This window comes from Toxoplasma gondii, chromosome IX, assembly GCF_000006565.2.
Source record: "Toxoplasma gondii ME49 chromosome IX, whole genome shotgun sequence".
NCBI lineage: Eukaryota > Apicomplexa > Conoidasida > Eucoccidiorida > Sarcocystidae > Toxoplasma > Toxoplasma gondii.
The window spans coordinates 1,074,808-1,090,467 of record NC_031477.1 but is presented as its reverse complement, the minus strand read 5'-3'; the positions used below and the strand labels follow the sequence as shown (position 1 = coordinate 1,090,467).

The following is a 15,660-nucleotide window of genomic DNA, read 5'->3' as shown; positions in this document are numbered from 1 at the left end:
TTTCTCCTGTTTCATGCTAAACTTACAGTTCGAATTTCGAAGGCTCCCCACAACTGTTATCTTGGTCTTTCCAAACTGTGTACGATCAACTGCTACGGTTTGCAGTTGTCCACGCCGTCTATACGGGAATAAGTCGGCGTCCGTCCGCACGATGCTCTCTCCTACAGTTTTGTTTTCCTATATTCGACCATCACCAGGGATGGGAATACCTGTCCGCGAGTAACCGCATACCTCAAATGGCCCTGAACAACTTCAGTGAGTACCCCCCTTGGCGGCACTTGTCCCCTTAAGAAAATCTCGCTCACCTAGGACAAAGTATCATGCTTTCGCTAACAGGATGCAATGGAGAAATGTGCTGGTGGGCCGAGATGATGCGCAACCTAAAACTACAATAATAGTGGTGTTGGTCCCGCACTTGCGTTTCCAGAAAAAGGAGTCCCTTCTTTCCCTCGAAAAGAAGCACTGTGCTATCCTCATCGATGTCGACTTTGTGTTAGAGTAGTGCTCTCCTGAGAAGAACTGGAAAAGATTCGTCCTATGCTGGGCGTTTTGAGAGCCAGCTGGTTTATTGGCAAAGTCCTAAGAAGATTAGAGGTCCTGATTGCCGCATGGGCACCTGATGGCGGACACCACCTGCCTTTCTCCCACACTATACAACCGAGAAAAAAACTGGAGGCACAGGATCAACTGTTCAGTCCAGATCGTGATATGTCAGCTTTAATAGCGAATGAGGCACTGACAGGATCCGCTCGACGCATTGGCAGTAGCGCGCACAAGTGTGTTCGCGCCTGTGGCAGCAGAAGATGCAGGGCGCGCTTGGCACGTCCACTTGTGACTGTCATCAACATAGGTTCACATGAATGTCATCTTGGTCAAAATCAAAGCCAAACTTTTCACCCGACATGGTGGCTATGTGCGCTAGAAAATCTTTTGTTGGCAGCACGCGCAGGTTTACAGGGTTGGGGCAGTGCGCAGATCAAATATTTATCGTACCCGCCAAGCAAGCGCTTCTGCTCGTTGGTCACCGGGTAGCCGAGCCGCCCCGGTCCGGGGCACACCGTGGGTTGAACTGTTGTTGCCCCGTAGCTGTTTCTCTTGCTGGATCCGATTCACAGGCTTCGCACAGGTTTCGGAAATCGGAAATTTGACATCCGCAATTAACAGAGGATGACGCTGACACAGAACCCATGCTCGGAACCGTGCAAAAATGTCGGTCGCGGCGCTATTCAACGGTTAGTTCGCCTTCGCTCGGTGGGTCCGTTGCTCTACCGCAGCGACGTGCACGCTTGCCGGCTACAGCAGGCTCAGGCGGGTGATCCGGTTTTCGCCTACTGGGTTTTGGCTCAATGAAAGGATATAATAATTCTTTAGAACGAAAAGAGGAGACGGCCTTCCATCGTGAATTTCCCGGAAGCGGCAATAATTTTCCCTTCTGCACACGGGTGTCCTCCTACCCGTCAGGAACTTCAAGTCATCATGGGGCGTGTGTCGAAGCTTGGCTTTGTCGTGGCCACTGGGGCCATGTACCTTGCGGTGTGCAAAGCACAACCAGACGAAACGAAACGTAGGTAGCGTGCAAGCGCTGCGTGCAGAATTGGAAGGTTTCGTGGGTTCGTCGCAAGCGACGACCCATTCTGCAACTTGCCTTATGAGAGCCATGATGTCAAATTTTAGGGAATCAAGGGAAGTTGACGTTGCGGGAAAAGGGCAATGGCCTGACGGATAAAGCTGATCATCAACACTTCTATGCGCGCCAGGTTTTTCGAAAGAGGTGGCGCCACCTCAAGCAGCGGCGTACAGCAGCTCAGAACGCCATAAACAGGTGTCGACTTTCCTTCGATTTGTCTTCAGCGGTGTGCACGTGCCCCAAAATTCTGGCCCCAGTGTGCGGCGTTAACGGTAAAACCTACGGAAACCAGTGCCTACTGGAATGCGATCAAGTTGACCTATTAAAGGAGGGGCCTTGTTCACCAGGTAGGTCGAGCCTTCCATCACTAGCGTAATGCTCGGTTAGGGTACCAGAATACGTGCCCGGCAGATGTAGCCCGGTGTGTCCAAGGGGAATGAGCATACGGTGAGAACAAGTGTCTAAGGGTTTGGGGGGAGAAACCCATCTGTATGACGGATTTGCTCCTGATCAAACGACATTTAACCGTCCATGGCGACTCGGTTTGTGTATGCTGCCTTCCAGCGCCTCCAGGTGGTGACGAGGAGGAGATCCCCGTTGTGTGCCCATTGAACGAACTTCCAGTATGCGGGTCTGACGGTGTGACATACGGCAACGATTGCTTTCGTAAAGCTGCTAGAGTCAAATGGGCGCATGATGGGGCATGCGAGGACCATTAACATTGTAATTTCGCTGAACAAGATGAACCAGGCTAATGAGTTGCACAGCATTCCGATTCGGCAGAATTCGGTAGTCCGCTTGAAAGCAAAAACATTCGTGGACGTCCCTGTGCTCGCGCTGGTCGAATTTTACTGTGGTTGCAAGTTGAAGCTGGCCATATGCCAGTGCGGAACTAATGACAGATGGACAGAACATTTGTCCATTTCTCGTGCTCTGCCTAGTAGTCCAGTCTTTCCGTCCAATTCCAACAGAGCAAAAACAACAATGGCAAAGAAATACATCAACCCATTCGCCTGCTTCCGACGCGGCTTCCACGATGATTTACATTCTCTCTCGCAGAACTCCTGGACATTCGGAGATCTTGCTGCAATGCCAAGCACTTTATCGAGGCTGTCATGAAACTGTCGGGACGGAAACAGCGACTCAAAGTATGAAAACGTTTCCCCCAGCCCAGTCCGGATCATCCCTCGTTCGCTGTTGTGTTTATGCACTGGGTCAGGTGTTGTATAGAGTGCCTGACCTGTCAGTACATATGCTCCAACTTGAATTCCTGAGGTACTTTTCAATATGAGTATGTTTACACGAGGGACACAGCAAAAATGATGCCTCAGCACTGATGCACATACATTCGTCAAGCAACGTTTGCGAGCTGTGTTGGACTTCTTTCTGCTCGTGAATGTTATGCTGCATTCAGTTAGAACAATTTCTGTAGCATATAAGTCGCCTGCCTTATACAAACAAACTCTTGGCTCCGAGACTGTCGTATGCACTAAGTTGTCACATAGCAATTAATGGAACTCCTTGCCCTTCGATACAGGAGAAGACTTTCATGCTGTTGTGGATAGAGGGACAGGGAAGCCAAAAAGTTGGTGGGGGGCGGGGGTTTTCCCTGCTCCGCTGTCCAAGATATGGCAACGTTTGAAACAAGCTGTCCTAGATCTTTTTATCCCCATTAAAAGTGTGCAGATAGGCTCCGACGACAGCTGCAATTACTGCACTGTACCACCCTATTCGAAACGGATCTTTGGCCACCTTTCCCTTGGTGATGGTCGACCTGGGTATCTTCTGCGCACGTTTCGGTCCCTAATAAACTGGCGTTCGCTGGCCCTTGTGGTCGTGTTACGGGTTCTTGGGCTGGGGTGAATGTGTAATTGTTGATGACAGCAGACATCTTGAATAAAGCTGCATCCTTGTGGGATCGCTCTCTTGTGTGCAAAGGCATAGCACAGCAGCACCCCTTGCAGGATGCACTTTGAAATACGCAGTTTTGTCCCGCTTGCACAGTATCACAAGGGCTGAGGTCCGGCATCAGTGACTACGCTACCTTACGGATGCATATGAGTTTGAGACTTTGGACGATGAACTGGTACAGTGCTCTCGTTTTCTTGCTGGTTTCCATCAACCAGCCACTCGCTGGTGCCGAGAAGGGAGCATCGACGACATGTAAGTCGAATTCCGGATTTCCCACAGCCACGTCTGATAGCCAGTACCGTTTTCTTCAGTACTATTGCTGCCATTTGTTAAAGTAGTCAGCCTTTCAGTTCTCTGTAGGGTATCTCGCATCGGTGTGCTGGCCTTCCACGCTTCGGTGTGAGCTGCTTGCTAGGTGTCTCTGTGCGATGGAGGTTTTTGAAAAGTTTTTTTCTGCGTGACGTCTTCTGTTCTGTGTCTGACACATTCGTGCACTCGAATCAATTCAAGAAACAAGAACAACCATGCGGAGGTGGAGTCAATGGTGCGGCAAAAAGCTGGCGGATACCAAAGTAGCCAGCTTCCGTTTTCCACTGTGGCTGCCGGGCTGGCGGGATCTGGTTCACAGCACTGACCTCGGGAAACAGCAAAATGTGTAGACTCTGTCTTCTGTTTACTTCAATATGCCTTATGCCTTCAGCTGGATGGAGAGACTGCCAGTGCGAAGCCAGCGTTGTCGTCAACTGCGGGGTGGATGGGAAGACTTACTCGAATCACTGTCTCAGAGAATGCAACGGCGTACAACTCCGGCATCTGGGCTATTGCACAACGGGAGGTATGCGAAACTGAAGCTTTTGCTCTGTGTTTATGTTCTGAGTCAGCCAAGAGTGATCAACAGGGGCTCTTCTTCATTTACATTGTTTGCGTTTCATCTGGTACACAGTGCATTCCTGAGGATCTGCTTTTCTGAGATCCGACAGCGTCACGACAGACTCACAGTTCTTTACTGCACCGCAGGTGATCGTCTGCCCCAGACCACCAGCGCTTTGTGTATGAGGGTGCTCGCAGAGTGCCGGTCAGAGCCTGAGGCCAGTGCACTAGAAGATGGACTAATACAGCACCGAATGCTCTAAGGCGAGCCCCGACGTACCCGCACGGGGTGAACTGAACTGAGCTTTGAGGGCAATCCCAGAAAAACCTCAAAATCGTTTGAACATTGCCGACAGCTGATCCTGTCCTGATTTTCATTCCTTTCGAACGGACGACACTCTCTGGATAGATGCACCATTTGCCGTTCAGAATCGCAGCACCATCCGTGTGCTCCAGCGCGCGGTGGAGCAACGAACGTGTACTCGACTGTAGTCGTAATAGAAGAAAAAATGCCTCTTCTTTCAAGACTCACGCGTTGCAATTGATCTGTGGTCCCCGGATCACAAGGTCATTTTCATCATCTGAGGCGGACAAGTATGACGTTCGAGCCGAAAGCACTCTCTTGCATTCATGTGTCCAAGAAAATTCCTACATATTTAAAAGCTCGTGTTCACTGACGCATGAAGATATACAATATTGTGAACAACTGTAGAGCAAATCTTCCGGCCCTTTGCTTACATTCCGCTCGGTAATTTGTGGAAGCCGCAGGCCTTCTCAGGGAAGTGTGTTGACCGCAAATAAAGCATACCGGAGACGACTGCGTCCCGGAACAGTGGCACCAAAACCGCCACCGCGGCAAGTTAAGTGTTATAATTATTTCGATTCATCTGCGTTCTTGTTCAAGCAAGTGCACTGTCGGATCAGCGCTTCATGCCTACGCAAGGAGGCAGGCATCCTGCTCAGCCGCGGATGTACGGTTACACGCCGTTTTTTGTTACATACGCGCAAACGCGCACAGTAGCTTTTTGAGAATACAAGGCGAAATCATAGGTGATGCAGCATGCGGCTGTCAAGAAAGTGGTGTCTCCTCCACGTCAAGTCACCTGTGTTGTGCGTTTTTGTCTTGTCTTCCGTGCCATTAGAATGGTTTACCACTAGCGATGGATACTGTGACGTAGAGTAGTGGCTGGTTCTTTGCATCGCGTTCACATTTGTGCAAGTTTATTCAGTGTGCAGGTGTCCCCAGAAGGTCGAGCTCAACTGTGGCGTGGACAACAACACGTACTACAACCACTGCATGAGGGAATGCGATGGTGTGCAACTGAACTACGAGGGGCCATGTGCCTCGAAGAGAAGTACGTAGCATATGGTGGTTGTGTATCTTCTCCGAGGAAAAATGGTACTAACGTATTGCCTTTTCCAAGTGCTAGCTATCATGAACTGATGCGAGTCGCTGGTGCCGGGTGAGGCAGTTGCTACTAGAACGGTATCCGTAACTGTGTAGAGGCATGTGACCACAGTCGATTCTGGGCAAAACAGCGAACGCCTACTCGCTAGAAGCAGCCATAGCGCTCTCAATAGAATGACTCGTTTATGCTGATAATGGAACACACATTTCTACAGTGATGCTTCGTTCTCTGGGCGCCACTGGCAAGTGAACACGCAACATTGCTTGGAAGTCGGAAGGCTACATTCCAGCAAAGCATGACTTCGTCTGATTGCATATTTTGATCCCAATGTGGTGTGTAGCGTAACCTGATACTTCTCCTGGTTCAAATCAGATCACAGGGTAGACCAGTGACGAGAAAAATAACGCCACGTTGCAGTTGATTTTAGCATCTCTTCACAATGTTCTCGTTCCCTTGATTTTGTTTGAACGGATCAGAATGCTGACAATCTGTCTCTCCCGGACTATCGTCCCTGGGACAGGAACTCTGCGTGTTCATGTTATATAATCGCCGCGTGCAACTTCAATGAGCATTTTCTCCTCGTTGTGGCTAACATTACCAGAACCGGTCGCTGGGGAGGATGCGATCGTGCGATCTTAAAGTTGCCAAAGAAACGGAGATAGCTCCCTTGCAAAGTAGACGTTCCGGCTCCGGGAAAGAGTGTACGAGCAATTCATAGTGTTTCTGTGTTACGGAACATGTCAAATTAGCATGTGCCTGCCCTGTTCTTTGCTTCAGCAGAGGCCTTGTCAGGCAACCTACAGCTCCACGGTAAGGGATTACTTCTAGTGCCTCGATAGCCTCTGGAGAATAGTCTCTCGGTGAATGGTGAGTTTTCGCTCGGGAACTTCAACAACGTCCCTTGGTGAATGGTCGTTAGCATGCAATGCCAGACATGTGCAGCCGTCCTATTTTGCGTTGATGTGGCAGGGTGTTTGCTGTCGTGATGGAGAGCGGTTGTTCTAAAACTTTCTCAACCTGCCGGAATTTTTTTCGTTAACTGCCGAACAGCCTTTTCGGGGAATATGAGGGAGTTAGGACAAAAGTATCACTATACTCGCATAAGCATGTTCAGCTCTTCCATTATATATCTGCGCATGCGTGTGTAGATACACAGGAATAGAAACATAGGCAAAACCCATAATGTATGTTTGCGCCGCTTTAACGACGCGTGCAATTGGCCCGAGATGGTTCGACTATAACCCCGCATGAGCTCACTATTTCAAAATGACCCTCTACGTTAAACAGCCGATGGGTGTGATCGTGATAATTAAGCGACTTTCCCGCCTCCGGGTGACTCAAGATAGTTGCAGGCCGCGTACTTCGTATACAAGAGGACTCTGTCGGGCACGAAGACAAGTTGCGGAAGGAGGCGAAGGAGTACCCGGTTCTTAGCGTTGCCAGAGACTGTTCCGCCGTACTGTAGCCACCATGTGTCACTTAACGAAAAGAAGAAAACTGATCGCATTCAGAGGAGCAAGGCAGCTTCCGTTTTCCACTGTGTGCTCCCGCTGTGGTCATGCCAGTCGCGTCACCACGGATTGCGAAATCATCTTCATCCCCTACAACTGAGGGTAAGTTCCGTTTATTTTAAAAAACGCACAGCCCCCACCCCTGCAAAGCCGCCTTGCGTAGAATGCGCTTCCATGATAAATCTCTTCTGTCTGATAAAGAAGCTGACACTGCCCCCACGACATTCAGGCGTCCTGCTTTAGTCCTACACCGGGGTCATTCGGTTTCCTGTGCTTGTGTCCTCTCCGCGGCGGCATTAACTTTTCCGCTCTGCCGTTTTGGCGTTTCACTTGCACCTGGACACACCCGTACGTTGTGTTACAACTTTGTTCATACAGTGAGAACGTGCTAGAGACTTCTATCACATCTGCTGTTCTGGGAAGGATTCCCAGTATTCGCATTCTGATGTCGTGCTTGTGTGGGCGGTTACTTTTAAGGGTAATCGGCATCGTGGGCAATGTGTTGCAGTGATGAGGTCGGATGCCTTCAGAATGCCGCTGTTCTAGACATCTGGAGCCGAATAGCGGCGCCAGTGACAAGGCGCACACGAATCATTGCATGAGAACGTGCGAAGGTGTCTATCTAAAACATGAGGGTCCGTGTAGCTCAACAGGTCAGCACACCGACTTCACAACGGCGGCACATCAGTGTGCAAGTGTGTCTCTCGTCATACAGCAGCTAGTTTCCGACATTGCTCCGGATATTTTCATTTCTTGGTACTAGAACAGAATCCTGCCGACTCCGGCTTTGACAGCAGACTCCCTCTCTTCCTGCGTTAAATTGACGCAGCTCCTCTTGCGAGGAATCTGCCTCTTGATCGCGCCTAGTGGTAGCGGCGTTCCCCGTGGCTACCAGAGGAGGCAAAAGTTGCGAAACCAAGACATTTCCGCTTTGCTCCGATTCCTACTTTCGCGTGGCAGAACATGGATGACGCTCACACGTCGCCGTTGCTTTGACATGACTTCCGACGTCTTTTCCTCCAGAGCATCGGGTTGTCGATGCTTTATGTGTCCTTGGAGAAAAAGTCGCGGGTGCCTGTATTTTCCATGCGGCTGAGAACGTGACAGGCTCTACCTGATCGTCAAACGAACAAAGTTGGGCTTCAAGGGTTTGCGTGGACGAGCTTGCGTGGACGAGTGTGACGCTGTGAACTTGGTTCTCAGACACATCCGATATTCAGCCTCAACAACCCGCCCTTGCGCAAAATAACCAAGATCCACTGACAAGTGAGGTGCAGTTGGTTGTTCTATGAGAGATCACTGTCTGTTGCTCGTAGTCGATTTCGAACGCCGTGCAGAAAACTACCTATGAACAGCTTGCGGCCGCACTAGACTAAACCAGGAAAGGCGCGTGGATGTAGCGCTGCACCACGCCGCAAACGCTGGTTTCTACGTGAGCTTTTGCCAGTCGTTGATTCATTGTACTGAACTCTGATGAATGCATGTCCCTCAAATATGTATATAGTCGGCATTTTGTCTAAGACTCGAGAAGGAACACGTTCGTTGTAGCTTGAGATGATCCGCCAATGATATGTGAATTCTGTCTCTCGAGGTGAGAATGTGACTGCGCAGTGCCTGGATGCTTCTGCCCGAAAATTCTTGAACTGAACTGCGGCAACGACGGGAAAACGTATCTTAATCACTGTCTTCGACAGTGCAGCAGGACCGGCCTTAGACACATAGGTTTCTGCATGGAACAGGGTAAGAGCGTTACTTGTTACTGGTCGCTTCATTGAACTCCGTATGTGAACGACAGTGCGCTGGCCAACCGGTCCAGTGTTATCTGGTAAATGTACTGCCTCCGATTGCGCACACCGACAGATGGGAGAGTCGGTCTTTTGAAAAATGGAAGCGTGGGGATGCGACATATTCCTGTCTGGTGCTCGTAGACAGCGTAACGATCTTGCCCATCCTCTAAATGAACGTGACAGTGATAATCTCCACTGATTTGCACGAGGCCTCTATCATCTTGACGTCTGAGATGTATCCGAGAATCCTAACCGACAAAGCGTTCACATCGGCTTGTGCGCATGCGCACCTTCCAGGCTGTGATTGCCCCCTGAAAGTAGAGCTCAATTGTGGTGCGGACGGCAAGACGTACGCGAACAACTGCCTTCGCGAATGTGACAGCGTGGCTATCCAGCACGAAGGCCCATGTGAAACTGGCAGTGAGGACCCGACATCTTCAGCAAATGATGATGCTCTCTCCACCCAAAGGAGCGTCTGAATGCTGTCGAGACGAACCGTTGTTGCTCCGACCCACATGTTTTGAGCATTGCTTTTCTGTGGAGTTATTAGTCCCGCAAGCTTCGACGACGATCTTAGTTACACAGGCCTGAGCCCGGAAACGCCCGGAAACATAGACTTCGTTATATTTTCAAGCAGTGGAAACTGAAACTGTTGTGGACACACCTCGCACCAAACGGAGAACACCCACAACTGTAAACAGCCCTTCAAGCTGGTGAATGTGCTTGTAGAAACATGATGGGCTCTGATATCACGTCCATATTGAGGTCAGAAAAGGACATGCCCAGCGTCGATACACATGCACTGTCTAAAGCAATGATGTGTACCACAAACGCAGTCGTATGTTTCTTCTGTTGTTGTTCTGAAGCAGCGACAACCACAACAACAATGGCGCCGAGCACTGCACAGTCTGCCGAGAGCGGTGAGAAATCCGGATGTGACAGCTTCCTCACTGGACTGGATACTCCACGTCACTTACTGGTGTTTGAAGGAACGTGACAGATATTGTGAGGACAGAGCTGTGGGGATTTAGAAAGGTACGAGCGACTTGTAAACGATTCTACACGTTCGGTGACAGATAATGTTTCCCTCAGCTTCACCAGCTAGAGATAAGCATGCAAAAAGCTCTCTTCGTGTTCACACACTACTAGTTTGTGGGGGCAACTACCCTGTTGCGCGACGCCAATGATTTGCTAATGAAGTATGGGAACTCAGGTTATTCCTGAATCAGCAATCATAAGCTGGATGCTCCAAGAGCCGTACATGGCCAAAAGGTCGTTTTGATGAAAACACACAGTGAAATCTGCAGAGCCTCAGGCTGCCCCTTCGCCACTGTTTGTGTGCTTCCAGACTGCCCTTGCTCCTCAAGGTTTTACGAACCGAACTGCGGTGCAGACAAACTCACATACGCCAACCACTGCCTGCGTCAGTGCGCAGAGGTAGACCTCTTCCACGAAGGTCCCTGTACCGACGAGGGTAAGACCTCCCAGCCTCACTTTCAACGTACCCGTTATTCCACTGAACTTCACTGTGAACAGTGCAGCCAGATGCATCCACACTGTTGCAAGATCGACATCTATTCGTTCAATTCCCAATAATACGAGCACGAGGACATATTGGTCCACCTTGTCCAGTCGGCTCCAGCCAGCTATGTGCTCCCGAGGCAAACGTTTATATCTGCACGACCGCATTGAGCGCTCGTAAGAGCTGTCTTCGAGACATGCGACTGACGAACGCCGTTTTAGTTTGTGCGAGCTTGTTAGATAGGGAGGTGTCCGTGTTACACTGCGAAAACAAGAAGTGTATCTGGCATAGTTCTTAGCAAGCACTTTTTTCTCCCACCAATGGTTGCCGCCATACGGACACAGGTTTAACAAAACTTCTGAGGAAACGATTCGACCGTGGTCCGAGATGATGGAAGCCATGCTTGCACACGAGTGGACAAAACGAGATGACTGCTGTTTGTACAGAGTGTGGTTGTCCCCTGACACTGAATATCAACTGTGGGATGGATGGGAAGACCTATCCCAATAGCTGTCTGCGGGAATGCCGAGGAGTCGGCCTTAAAGGGCCAGGTTCGTGCGACCGATATGACGGTAAGTGTAGATCGTGTCAGGCGTTGACGCTTCATGGCATTACTGCGAACAAGCTTGCAAGGCGGTCCTGCACCGTAGTTTCATACATGCTGCAGAACGCGTTTATGGTGAATTTCTGGATTTAGCAGTACGATAAGGCCGAGCGACCCCTGCTCCTATAGGACGTGCCTGAAGGTACGTGTGATGGTCCTATTTGTACGCACTACATGTTTCCCACAAAGAAGAGCGAACGCCTACTTTTTCTCTACTGCCAAACTCTAGCTTCGTGCAGAACTACTTTGAGTGTGATACTGAACTATATGCTAAACTTGAACTTCGTTGCCACCACGGTTTCCTCTGAGCATAAAACAATAACACGATCGGCAGTAAGCAATAGCAAGTACCCCCAACAGCGTTGCTTTTATCAATCCATTTTTTGAAACATTTTTGTCTAAACCTTCGTCCTCCTATGTTTACTACAGCTGTGTCACTTCTTGCCGTCGGGATGTGTTACGGATGCGCTGTTCCATGATTCGTTCAGAGTCCACCTCGAACGGCCCCGTCGACGCTCCGGCCCAGCGTACGAGACCACGATTTTTCACGCTTCATGCCTGTGTCAATCACCGGTTGTAGACACGTACGTATTCAGTGATGCGTATGTCGATGGCGGAGACTCAACTCATCATATCAACGACAGCAAGTCCGAACAGTTTCATTAATTTCTGTTTAGTGTCGACTGGAATGTCACCAGAATAGACGATGCTTGAACAATGAAAGGAATCTGCGGTCGGAGATTATTGTTCCCGATTCGTGCCTTCTTTTAGTCTCATGCTCAGGAGATATGAAAGCAATGGGTGCATGTGACACTGTGTATGTTCACCCTCGAATGGACCAGCGTGCTTCTGTCCGAAGATTAATGAACCAAACTGCGGCGCTGACGGCAAAACTTACGTCAACCACTGTTTCCGTGAATGCCACGACGTCGAACTTAAGCACGAAGGACGCTGCACAGAAGAAGGTGAGTGAGGCGTGACTGAACGAAACCAGAGAGCATGTGGTTAGTCTCCACTCCTATAATTTGGACAAGTATCTGTTTTGGTGCGGTTCGGGGGTCACAGATGCTGTTTTTGGTAGTTCTCTATGGCCTGAGTCCCGACTTTATTCTAAACATCAAATGAAAGGAGACTAAAGATTTCCTCCAGTTCCCCACGGCTGACAAATTCGTTCAGTGGGAAGTTGTATCAAGGACGACTACTACTGCATAATAGCCAGTGCAGAAAATATGCGTCACGTCTACCGAGTCGCAGTGGCATGAGAAAGGGCAAAGGTCGCCCCGAGGCACAAACCAGCAAGAGGATCAGAACACATGCAACATGACGTACTGGACACAAAGATCTAGTTTTATTTGCACATTTCTACTTGTTTTTCTCAGACTGTTTGTGTTCCCCCATATTTGAGCTGAATTGCGGCGAGGACGGAACAACATACGCTAACCACTGTATGCGTGAGTGTCAAGGCGTCTCCCTGGGCTCACTGGGACCGTGTCCTTTTTCAGGTAAAGCCTAGACCTCCACCTTCTCCCTCCGTTCACCTAGGGATATACTAAAAGAATATTGCTCAGTTAGCAATCACCATCGCGGTATTCCAATCGCCTTACAGGCGTTCGATTCGATGTCGTACACCTAATTACAAACGTTTCCCTCGTTCACATGAAGGTGCAACTCCACAAGTTCCACGACAATATGCCAGCACTCTACGAGAAGAGGACACAGATGTCAGTTGTAACTGCGCTTGTTGTGCCACGGCGCTACCGTGTATGCCTGTACGTGTTTTTCGAAGACAGTTCAAGGTCGAAAACCATGAGTTGGTTTCTGTTACAGGTCCCCCAAAACATATGATTACGTTTTTCTTCGTTTGACGGCTGCAGAGCAGAAACCATCTCTCCCAAACATTACGACGACAACGACGACTACCGTGGCAACAACGACGACGTCCGTGGCAACGACAACAACGACCGTGGCAGCAACGGCGACGCCTGTTGCAACAATGACGACAGCCATAACTACAGCAACACTGGCGACAACGGCAGCACCCACTAACAGCACCATCTCCTCATCTTCAAATACGAACGACCCGTCAAGCACTCCTGGTACAACATTAGCTTTTATGGCAGATTTTTTGACAGACCAGCCTGCAGGTAACACGTGTGCTTTAACTTGAAGGGATTTACAGGTTCAGTCTTCTGCACGACAACAAAGCGGACTCTTGGTGAGATCGTTGTTCTTCAGAGCAAACTGCCTTCTTCTGCACCGTATCTGCCGAGCATGAGCAAACCACGACGACTGAGAGTATTGACGTACTCGTGTGACGCTGTCTTCAGACGCAGCCCCCGCCGGAGCGACAATCAGTTTTTCACATAGTGAGTTTTCTTGCCCGAATACGTTGTTTATTCAGAAATACTCTGCCCTTCTGATGGGTGGGGTTTGTGTCTCTCACAGTGACCGTGATTAAGGTGTCTCGAACAAGAAACCAGCATCTGATTGTCTATACGTGTGTCGGGAGCACACAAGGCTGCCCCTATGGCTTAGTATCTTGTTCAAGCCTCCACTCTCCGCAAAAAAAGTCGGGAAAACGGAGGGCCTGATAGCTGTAATATCAAAGTGAGCAGCGTTATCAGATATGTACCATCGTGTCCAGCACAAAATAACATGTGAGAAGTTGATTCATGTTTGTTGACTCGTTTAGAGCAAACGAGATGCGACATGTGCCCACCGACTGTTTTGCTGAACTGTGGCGATAACGGAACAACGTACGAAAACCACTGCCAGCGAGAGTGTCAAGGAGTCCGTCTGCTTCACGAGGGCCCTTGCGAGCTGCAAGGTGAGGTATAGACCATTCTGACAGCAATTTAATTCTTCTGTAGTTATGTCGCTTACGCTGAAGCCGCTGAAATAGTTCTGCTTCTGCCTTGGAGTTGTTGCGTGTAATATAGCTGCATCCTTCCGATGGCTTGCAGTTCTCCTATCATTATTGTTGACACATTGATTTTCAACGCATTATACCCGAATGACCAAACAGACTTTTAAAGTTTGTTACGCTTAAAGAGAAATGTGACCTCATGACGGAGAAACATAAAAGCACACTCAGATTTGACATGCAGTCGTAGCTTGTCGCCTCGGGGATAGCCAGTGGAGAGAACCACGGATGGAAGATGTCAATTTTACAGTGTAAATAATTTCTGAAAGTTTCCGGGTTAGGGCACCTGAACCTAAAATGCTACAAATGTGACGTCCGTTTCTTTCCATTGTCGCGAGAGTGCGGATACTGTTGTTTTCTGATGACTGTGTTTCTGCATGATGCCAACAGACAAGCGACGCTACAGAGGTATTTCTAAGATCCCGGAACCAGGTTTTCCAGGAGTGATTGGAGCGCCGATGAGAACGATCAGGCGAATGGATTACTGAGATAGTCAAGCTCCGGTGAATACCGGCACACCTGGAAACATCGACGGACTTTTTTCTACATGACCAGGAGAGAAGTCACCAACGCCTGTCGATCGTCGGTCCGAAGAATACTTCAGGTTCTGCCCAACGGATATGCATGTAACATGTCTGGCAGTCTCCTCTCACTCAATGCCTGTAGCCCTTAAGCAAATTGGTTGAACCAGGAATCACTGTTCCCCATCTTGAATGAATAATGCTTTTAGTATTTGCCGGTGCTACCACTGTTAGCTCTTAGATTTTGTGCGATCATATTCAAGCATTCTATACTTAATATAGAAAACACTGATTATCTCTGAAGCAAAGTCGACATGGACCGACCTGCCACATCTTTTCTCACCGACGCCAAGCTGGTTGGCCCTTCTCTGTCCCTGCGTGCCTTCATCTGTAGCTGTGGAGCGCAAATACAGTCAGAGAAACTGATGGTAGTGCATGGGAGCAGAGGCTGCGTATCCCTCTAAACGCAGTGCCGCAGAAGAGATGGGGAAGAAGTAGTCCAACCTGTTGTTGTTTTACTTGTGGCCACAAACACCGTAGTGGAAAAAAAACACTCGCGGCCTTGCCCTGAACGTGCAAAACAAACTTTTCAGACGAGGCAGAAATGTAGTTGCATTTCAGTTGTGTGTCATTATCTACTCCGGTACTCTCCGACTGAGTGGAAGGAGGAATTTGGCCCTCGTTGACAAGAAGTTTGGGAACCACAGAGGCTGAGCCGTGTTTTGGGTCACACAGACGGGGGGCTTTTTTTAGGTCAGTCCCTGATGTACACCCTTCAGTGCTTAGAGGAGCCAGATTCAGGTAGAGCTGTAACAACCATGTCCCACAAAGTCGTTTGCGAAAAACGGTACAATCAAAATATAATTTTTCTACGGCGCCCCTCGGGAGCCCCCCCAATGCCACAGCTAGCAATGCACTGACTGCTTTCCTGAGTCTTGCAAGGGACTTCCCTGTACGTACCAATATAGCCTACGT

At 49.4% G+C, this 15,660-nt stretch overlaps 2 protein-coding genes across 2 annotated transcripts; both read left to right on the top strand.

The window, feature by feature from the left end:
• Positions 1-1,476: 1,476 nt before the first annotated feature.
• TGME49_266600 (Kazal-type serine protease inhibitor domain-containing protein) lies at positions 1,477-2,346 on the top strand (the record flags this gene model as incomplete). The annotated part of the gene is made up of 3 exons (XM_002368698.1): positions 1,477-1,564; positions 1,852-1,974; positions 2,192-2,346. 3 exons carry the CDS (start codon positions 1,477-1,479, stop codon positions 2,344-2,346), a joined length of 366 nt encoding a protein of 121 aa, XP_002368739.1.
• A 931-nt stretch (positions 2,347-3,277) lies between these two features.
• TGME49_266610 (Kazal-type serine protease inhibitor domain-containing protein) lies at positions 3,278-15,512 on the top strand. The gene is made up of 15 exons (XM_018781432.1): positions 3,278-3,790; positions 4,239-4,373; positions 5,638-5,763; positions 6,595-6,627; positions 7,383-7,430; positions 8,532-8,594; positions 9,413-9,535; positions 10,464-10,589; positions 11,084-11,209; positions 12,084-12,206; positions 12,621-12,743; positions 13,116-13,337; positions 13,569-13,607; positions 13,934-14,068; positions 14,555-15,512. Exons 1-15 carry the CDS (start codon positions 3,679-3,681, stop codon positions 14,650-14,652), a joined length of 1,632 nt encoding a protein of 543 aa, XP_018636269.1. The 5' UTR covers positions 3,278-3,678; the 3' UTR covers positions 14,653-15,512.
• Positions 15,513-15,660: the final 148 nt, after the last annotated feature.